We start from the raw sequence: 9,459 nt of genomic DNA on the forward strand, positions 1-9,459 counted from the left end.
GCCTGTACCAGTTTCAATTTTTTTTAAGACTTTTGGATGCATGAACCAAGCCAAACCTCTGATACCGGTCCCTACCGGTCGGAACCGGTACCAGCGCCCACCAGTGCATTGGTCCGACGGACATTGCTTTGGACCAAATTAAATCAAGGCATTTGATTAAAAAATCTCTACAGTAGGATTTATGAAAGATTTTAGTATAAATTATCCAAATAACTCATTCCAATAACTCAAAAAAGAAGCCAATTTTAGGACTACTCCGAAAGTTTTGATGTTAATCTAGTTTTTTTGGGAATATTCTCTGTTGTGCATATTGAAATATCCCCAAATACAACGTACCTAAAAGATCATCAACATATTAAAGACATTAGTAAATCATTCAAGAAAGTAAACAAAGAAGGTATCTTTATGATTAATCCGAGGTACTTAATGTCATTCGTAGCAAAATATCAGAGGGATTAAAAAAAATGTCGTCATTAAGGGGCCAAAAAGAAAATTCAAAGCGTAAGGAAAAAAAAACGAACATTAACGACCCGTGAACGAAATCATCCAAAGAAGAAGCAATCTTTAGGATTGATCGGAGGATCTCAATGTTAGGTAAAATAAAAAAAAACGGGGGCCAAAAGACCACAGTAAAAAAGGAAAACGTCAAAGATTGCGAAAGATCACAGAGATTAAAAAAAAAATATCGTTAAGGAGGAAAGAAAGGGCAAAATGTAAGAAAGAAAAGAACATGAAAGATACATGAGCGAAATCATCTTTAAAAAAAAGAAGCAATCCTTAGGATTGACCGGAGGATCTCAATGTCAAGAAAAAAAAACGGGGGGCAAAAGATCACGGCGCAAGTAATAAAGGAAAACGTAAAAGAAGGCAAGAGATCACAGCGATTGAAAAAAATGTTATCGTTAAGGGGGAAGAAAAGGCAAAACGAAAGAAAGAAAAGAGCATGAAAGATGCATAAGCGAAATCATCCAAAAAAGGAAGCAGTCCTTAGGATTGATCTGAGGAACTCCATGTCAAGATTATTATTTTTTTGGAGGGGAGCGCAAAAGATCACAGCGCTAATAATAAAGGAAAATGTTAAAGAAAGAAAGAAACATTAAAGAAATACGAACAAAATCCTTCAACGAAGCGGAAAAGAGGCGATCTTAATGTACGGTTGGACGGAATCAACGTCAAGAAAACTCAGACAAGGTTTTCCAAGGGAACAGAGAAGCCAAAGATCACAGCTTAAATAATAAAGGAAAATGTAAAAGAAAGAAAGAAACATGAAAGAAATATGAACGAAATCTTTCAAAGAAGCGGAAAAGAGACAATCTTTAGGTACATTTGAAGGGAATAAACGTCAAGAAAACTTCGCAACAGATAAGGTTAGCCAAGATATAAGAGAAAAAGAAGTACCCGAGACCCCGCCATGTAGGAAAGTAAGCGTTCTTTCCTAAAACCCTAACGATCGTTGAAGGATCGGCGAACTCCTCCGGGAGAGATCCGGAGGACAAGAAGCCTCAATTTTTTTGGAATGGCGTAGCTTTTGCAGCCGAAACAGAGGATCCCCAGCTCTCGCCCGAGGGGAAGGGGAAACCTAGCTCGCTTCCGTTTCCCCGGCTCGGAGAGCTGATGCGGCCTTTTATAGGACGGAGAAGGGCGGCACCGGTGAAGTCGGGAAAGCGTCCCGAAGCAATTTAGGCGGGGTTTTATAGCCCGGATGCGTACCGTTACACGGACCAGTGCCAGCTTGGCAATTCCTAATTGAGATGGACGGCCGTGATCTTATAATATTTACTAAGTTTTTTTTCATAAATATCCTCCTAAATTTAAATTTACAGAATGCCCTTTTTAAATTTGTATTTATTTCAATATTTTCATAAAACATTATTTTTGCACAAACACCTCTAATATAATAATTTTTTTAACGCCATTAATAAAAATCATATTTATTTTAATTAAAAATAAAATAAAATTTTGAAATTATTTTTTGTCTTGCAGCCGCCTTATAAATATTTCGTTTTACATATTTATCCATTAAAAATATTATATTCATTTTAATTTGAAATTGTAAATTTTTTAGCGATATTGATGATGTAGGCATATATACAAAAATAAGAATAAAAAAAATAGAATAGCAAAACAAGTATTTTAAAAAAATATGGACCAGATGTACTAATAACCTTTTTTGAGTCCCCTCTATGGGATTCCAAAACTATGTTATTTGCCCTCAGGAGTAGGTTAGACCTTCCCATGCCCCTCTTTATATCATAGTGATGGTATCCACCGTGCCAACCAAATGAGATCGATGCTCTAGGACTATTTTTCCTCTACTTTTATCCAACTTCATGACATTTTGTTCTCGGATTCCAGTGGATGCATCTACACTATGACTGTTTAATGTAACCTCCTTACAATAATAATAATAATTTTGATTATATTTTATGTTCAATAAATAATCTTGATGTATATTTTTCCTTTATCTTGTTCACTTTTCTGCTTTTATACTTCCCAAAGAAGGACAGGCTATCAGTCACCTGGCCACAGCACAATGTATGGCCTTGCCAAGCCAAAGGGAGGCCACAGAGGAATGTCTCCCTCACACCTCTAAGTTCCTGAGATTTGATTGAAGGTGATCATCATTGTTATTGTCGACATAGATTAAAAGCAGCAAAAACTTTTGCGCATGTAGAAGTGGCATTATATTGACACATTGGTAGTCCCAAATTTAGTTCAATTCTACCATCTTGGATGTTAGCTAATCTATTTTATTGGCTTATGAGATTGTTTTATGATTATGCAATACCACGTGGTAAATCGAATGTCTACTTTCGCCTTTTATTTCTTGTGGCTAACCCATCGTGGCATTATTTTCCTTGACGTACTTTGAATAGATTTTGCTAGGCTGACTTGCGTATTGGAGGCATAGATGGATTCAAAAGGTAGACTAAGAGAGCAACCATTTGTTGAAATTTTTTATAAAGATGTACTTTCATTGGTTTGAACTAATTTTAATTTTTTTATTAAGCAATACGGACTAAGTTGCAGTCCAAACAAATATTTAAAAAGTTCATAATTAATTTATGATTGTTTGGTTATTGGGCTCTATTGTCATAGTCATGTGATATGGCGAATATTGGTGTATGTCTGATTTAGTTAGTGGACTCTGTATTGGATGGACACATTAGTATTAGGCTAAGTTCCTACTCCACTTTTATATATATCTACTTGTAGAGAAATCTTAGGATATCAATGTTTCTACGTTTCTAGAAGGCACCTATCCCATTAAGAAGATAGACATCAAGAATGAGAGAAAAATCTGCCCCATCTTTGTGATTTCTTCTTCAGCTGTTGCAGCAATCATCAATAACCGCTGAAAACTCTCAATGTACGCTTCAGTTTTCTTTGATTGGATTTAGATATTTCTTTTGTATTCTAATCTCCTGCACGTAGTCCATAAATTTTCTACATTTGGTATCGGAGCCTGGATTTTGTGAGAAATTAGAATCAAAATAAGTGATCAAATCAAATGAAGAAGAAATCAAGTTAAAAAAAAATAATCAAAAATGAGGTCTAAGGAAGAAATAAAAAAATGAGAATAAAAAGAAGAAGAAGAAGGGACAACAACACTCACGTTCCCCGCCACTGTGCCCTCTTCCTCCCATCGGGTGGTTGGAGAGGACACCACCAGCTGCCTGGGATGGGCCGATGGTGAACCCGGTGAGTGGCTGCACCGCCGCATGGTTCCCTTTCCTCCTTCCCATCGGCTTTCAAGAAAAAAAAAGAAGAAAAGGACTAACTATTCTCCTCTTGATAGCCGGTCGGAGTTGCGGGGAGAAGGCGGCGGGCCTCCGATCAAAAGATTTCGGCGGCTGTCGGTGCTTGTTTGGGCAAGGATGGGCCATCGAATTTGGTGCCCTCCTGCACCCAATTGTGATGGAGACGATGAGGAGAGTAGAATCAGGTTTTGGGTTTCGACTCAAAATCCGAATTTGGTTGGCAAAAGAAAAAAAGATTTGCAGTTTAGCCCCTAAAGAGTATATTATTTGACAAAAGTGTCATCCATGAATTACATTTTATTCCCTATTGTGAAATTTGTTTACATAAAAGGTCTCTAAATACTTAGTTTGTCTCTATTTTATTCCCTATTCATTGAGATTTGCAAGATCTCTCTATTTGCTATTTTAAGGAATTGAGGGTAATGTTAATTTTTGATAAATTGAATGTCATTGGCGCATCAGGATTAATGAATGGATTTATGGCATGGCTTGCTGATTACCATTTTTTCTTTTAGAGGGTTGTTGATTTTAATGGACGGTGACCACCAAAGTGACCCATTCACTGAAATTTGTGGGATCCTCCTATTTGATATTTTGAAAGAGATTGAAATGCGTTGAGGAATTATTACACACGATCATCTTCCCAAAGAGAGTTTATTGAGTGTTATAATTCTAAAATAGAATTTTTTTTTGACAGGTGAGTGTGCATGGTCTAGAAATTCATTCTACCAAAGTAAATGGACCTCCGAAAGCTAATGATGCTTTTCTAGTTGATTCCACTATACACTGGAGAGGGGTACCTCATGTGGGCTACTTTCTTTTAAAGAAAATTTGTGGCATTGCACCAAGAGCTCTCATTAAAGTAATGCTAATAGATATTCTCAAGCATATTGTTTATCCATATATGTCCATTAATTAAATGCAAAAGGTTGTGCAGCAATTAGCACCTTTACTATGAATAACACTGATGGTTCCACTAAAACTTTGATTGAAACAAACTACAAAATATGAAAAGGTGGCATTGATCTTGCACTGAGTTTGATGGATTCGGATATTGCACTTAGGGATGATTTTTCATCTCAAGTTACTAGTGGGAGTACTTTAGAACAAAAGGTTGCTTATGAAAAGTGGGAGAGAGAAAATCGTTTTAGCCTAATGATCATGAAGAGGTCCATATTTGATTCAATTCTAGATGCTATACTTTATAATAGTGACACTAAACAATTCTTTGATGCCATAAGTAAGAGGTACGTAGAATCTGATAAGGTTAAAGTTAGAGAGTTAATGGATAAATTAATCAATATGAGATATGGTGGTATTGGTGGTATTAGGGCTTACATCATGAAACTAGAAAGTATTGCACCGTGCAATTTAGTCAGCTTAAAACTACATATAATGTGCAGAGGGATAAATGAAATGTAAATGAACAGAATTCTGTTTATGTTCAAGAGGAAGAAAAATATCTTAAGAAAAAATGTGAGAGTGCTAATATGGTGTATCAGTGGCACCCTAAGAGTCCCACACAATAAAAAAAGGGCAATGGTTCCAAAATGGATGGTCAAACTCACAATGTTGAAAGTGGAAATTAGAATTCTAGAGGCCCACGAGCTGCTATTAAGAAAGTTTTAGAGTGCTTCTTCTGTAAAAAAAGGGTCAGAAGAAATTTGAATCTTTCAAGCACAAGAGTTAGCTAGAGAAGAAAAAAAACATGCATGTTGATGGTATTGTCTCTAAAAAGCAGTTGACTAAGTATAAATCTTCTATGTTGAGGCATAAGCAATTACGTCACATTTCTAAAGAGACGAATCAAATGTTAATTGATGTTGAAATTGTGCCTTCGCTTGACTATGGTAATTTTCATACTTATGGTGACTATCTTAGGGAAAAATTTACCAAATCTAAAAGAAAGAAGTCCACATGTAGCAATAAACTTTTAGAACTCATTCATACATATATTAGTAGACCCACTAGATCTTGCTATTTATGGTAGTAGATGTTTCATTGCTTTAATTGATAACTTTTCTTGCTATGGGTGTGTCTACCTTCTCAAGGAAAAAAATCATTTGATAAGTTTAAAATATTTAAAACTAAGGTTGAAAAGTAGAGTGGGAAGATAAGTAGGCTGGTAGATCTGGTCGTAGTAGTGAATATTATGGTCGACAAGGTGTATTTGGGCAACAAATGGGACCATTTTTCAAATACTTGCAGGAGTGTGGAATAATGGGTCAATACACTATGCCTGAAACCCCTGAGCAAAATGGTGTGGCTAAGAGGCATAGTCGTGCTCTTAAGGATATAGTTAGAAACATGATGAGTGAATGCAATTTATCATAATATCTTTAGTGTGAGGCCTTAAAGAATGCCATATAATCTTGAAAAGACTTTCTAGTAAGGCAGTTCCTAAGACCCCTTTTGAGTTGTGGGTTGGAAGGAAGCCCAATATTAATCACTTTCAAATTTGGAGAAACCCTAGAGCGGTCAAAATTTATAATCCATTAGAGAATAAGTCTGGACCTAAAACCATTCGTTGTTATTGCATTGGCTATCTAGATAATTCTAAAGGATACAAATTTTATTGCCTGGATAGAGGTACAAAGATTATTGAGTCTATCCATGCTAGGTTTCTAGCGTCTGATATGGAAGATTGCAGATGTTCTCATACTAGAGATGTGACATCAAAGGAAAGATAGCTTATTGTTCTTATTCCTATGGTCCATGAAAAGGTCATATTTCATTCCGTCAAAGAGGCAATAGGAGAGCAACAGCAGACAGCTGAACTGATTATAGCACCTCCATATTTAATTAATGAAATACCAACAAAGAGATCACTCAGAGAAAGGAGACCTTCCATTCCTAATGACTATGTGGTTTATTTAGGTGAGGATAATTATAGCATTGGTCATGAGGTTAATCTGGTCTCATATGATCAAACTATTGCATGTTCCAGTCAAACAAGTGGCTTGAAGCTATGCATGATGGATGCAGTCCATGGCTAGCAATGAAGTATGAGATTTTGTGCAATTACTTGAGGGGTTTAAGCTTGTAAGGTGTAAATGGTTTTTAAAACCAAGAAAGACTCTAATGGTAATATTGAACGCTGCAGGCCATACTGGTTGCAAAAGGGTTCACACAAAAGGAGAGCATAGATTACAATGAGACTTTTTCTCTGGTATCTTGTAACGATTATTTCAAAGTAATTATGGCACTAGTAGCCCATTTTGACCTAGAGCTTTGTCGGATGGATATTAAGATAGCTTTTTTGAATGGTGATCTTCATGAAGAACTCTACATGAGTCAACTAGAAGACTTTGTTGAAAGTGGAAAGGAGCATATGGTATGCAACTTAAGAAATCCATTTATGATCTTAAGCAAACATCAAGACAATGGTATCTTAAGCTTGATGACACTATGAGTTCTCTTGGATTTATGGAAAATAAAGTAGATTGCTGCATATACCTTAAGGTCAGTAGAAGTAAATTTATCTTTCTTGTCTTACACATGGATGATGTTTTGCTTACTAGTAATGACTTTGGATTATTAATTGCATGAGACTAAATATATGCTATCTAAGGTCTTTGATATGAAAGATCTTGGAGAAGCTTCATTTGTACTTTTGGTATTGAGATTCATAGGGATAGAGCCCATAGTGTGTTGGGGTTGTCTCAGAGAGCATACATTGACCATGTAATGAGTAAATTTGGTATACATAATTGCAAACCTAACGATGTACCTATGGTCAAAGGAGAAAAAATTCAGTAAAAGTCAGTGTCCTAAGAATGATGTAGAAAGAGTATCCATGAAAAATGCCTTATTCTAATGTTGTTAGTATACTTAGCATATATGTGGCAAATTCAGATATGGAGCATTGGAAGACAGCTAAGAATATTATAAGAAATTTATAAAAAACTAAATATTTTATGCTAGCATATAGAAGGTTTGATAATCTTAAGATAATTGGATATTGTGATTCTGATTTTACTAGTTGCGTGGGGGATATGAAATCCTCTTCCGATTATATATTTATGATAACTGGAGAAGCTATTTCCTTGAAAAGTACAAAATATACTCCTGTGGCATCTTTTACTATGCATATAGAGTTTATGTCATGTTACAGAGCTACAACTCATGTTGTTTGGTTAAAAAATTTTATCTCAAGACTTATGATTGTTGATTGCATTTTGAAACCACTTAGGATTTATTGTGACATTAGTGCAGCTATATTCTCTTCAAAGAACAATAAGAATTTTTTAACAGCCAGTTCACACCGGTGAATGCTTGAAGCTTCGTGCAAGTTCAGCCATGGCGGAGAGATTGAAACTGGAGAGGGTTCCTGGTGACGTCGCAAAAGGGGGGAGTCGGGTTTCGCCGGCTCGGGGGGGAGGGGTCGAGCAACCGACTGAGTCCGAGGCGGCTGGAATACTTACTCTATGCCTGAGGCCGAGGTGGAGAAGCTCCAGTGCCTCTTCTCGGTGGTCCTTGAGTTGCCGGAAGAGCCGATCAAAGCTTCTCATCGGGAATGGGTGGACTGGGTGGTGGTGGTCCGAAGCTTGGGCTGCCGGGTGCCGGTGGAATGGGTAGCGAAGGACGTCACAGCACGGGTAAAGACGGAGGCCGAGGTGGTGGCGATGCCGCTCGCCAATGATCACCTAGCTCTCTACTTCAAGTCGCTGGCAGACAGAGATCGGGTGCTAGCAGGCAGCCCGTGGGTGGTGGCGGGCTAGTTGCTCGCCATGGAGCCTTGGGCTTCTAATTTCGTGATGGAAAAGGATGTCGTCAAGATGGTGGTTGTCTAGCTCTGCCTGTCGCACCACCCAGTGGAGTACTGGTCGAGCGAGATAGTGCTACAGATCGTAGTGGCGGTGGGCCAGCCAATCACTATGGATAGGTTCACTTAGGAACAGAGGGTGATGGGGTTTGCAAGGGTGTGGGTGGTCATCGATGCCACCGCTCCTTTGTTGCCTCGCGTCTTGATCCATAGGATGACGAAGGTGCTCTGGCAACTCTTCGTCTACGAAGATATGCCTAGAATTTGCTACCGTTGCAAGCGGATCGGGCACACGAAGATCTCCTACACCTTTCCACCGCCAGCTATGGAGGATGAGGGTCGGACCGAGCACCAATGGCAATCATGTCGGGCGGCCTCTGAGGAGCGTCGGGCACTAGCTTTGATGAAGATTCTGGGTGGCCAACCTTCAGGCCATGGCTTATGGCCACCCATATCTGGCCGCCATGGGAGGCAATGGGCCCGCCTCGGCCGAGGAAGATGACTGAATCGACGCTTGAGTTGTCTTCTTCGAAGCCGCCCTCGCTGCCTAACCGGCCGAGCCTTCCCGGTTCGCCGACTGACTCCGACGAGTGGCAGAAGCCAGCGAAGGTGGCCAGGCACTGGTCCCTGCCCAAAGAAGGCCCGCCAGTGAGGAAGAGCTGGGGTTTGGGTCAAGCTCAGTGGTTGGGGGCGATCGAGTCGAGTCGGCCTTTGACCCCCTCTCAGCCCTTAGTGACTCAACGGGGGATGCTGATGGAGATGGGCCAGCTGTAGGGCAGGCCGGCCCAGAAGTCTACATGGTGGATGCTGGCCCATCCAATAAACAGGCCAAATCCCTAGTGAGGCCGACCATTGCGGATGTGGGCCTATTTGCTGTAGGCTAGCCCGGGGGCATAGGCGGGTCCAAGGAGGGGGATTGTCGGATCAGGCCTA

General features: G+C 39.2%; 1 protein-coding gene across 8 annotated transcripts in view; it reads right to left on the reverse strand.

The window, feature by feature from the left end:
* Positions 1-1,671, reverse strand: part of TDP1 (tyrosyl-DNA phosphodiesterase-like protein) — a 58,773-nt gene extending 57,102 nt beyond the window's left edge. For all 8 annotated transcript variants that reach the window (XM_088724091.2, XM_089930796.1, XM_039125922.3 and 5 more), the window contains exon 1: positions 1,399-1,671. In XM_088724091.2, coding sequence (XP_088580217.2) covers positions 1,399-1,413 — 15 coding nt within the window. In that variant the 5' untranslated portion in view covers positions 1,414-1,671. The remainder of the gene's footprint in view (positions 1-1,398) is intronic.
* Between the last annotated feature and the right edge of the window lie 7,788 nt (positions 1,672-9,459).

The sequence above is a fragment of the Phoenix dactylifera genome, chromosome 1, assembly GCF_051530095.1.
Source record: "Phoenix dactylifera cultivar Ajwa chromosome 1, Ajwa_hap1_PhDact_Kaust_v1.1, whole genome shotgun sequence".
NCBI classification, from domain to species: Eukaryota; Viridiplantae; Streptophyta; class Magnoliopsida; order Arecales; family Arecaceae; genus Phoenix; species Phoenix dactylifera.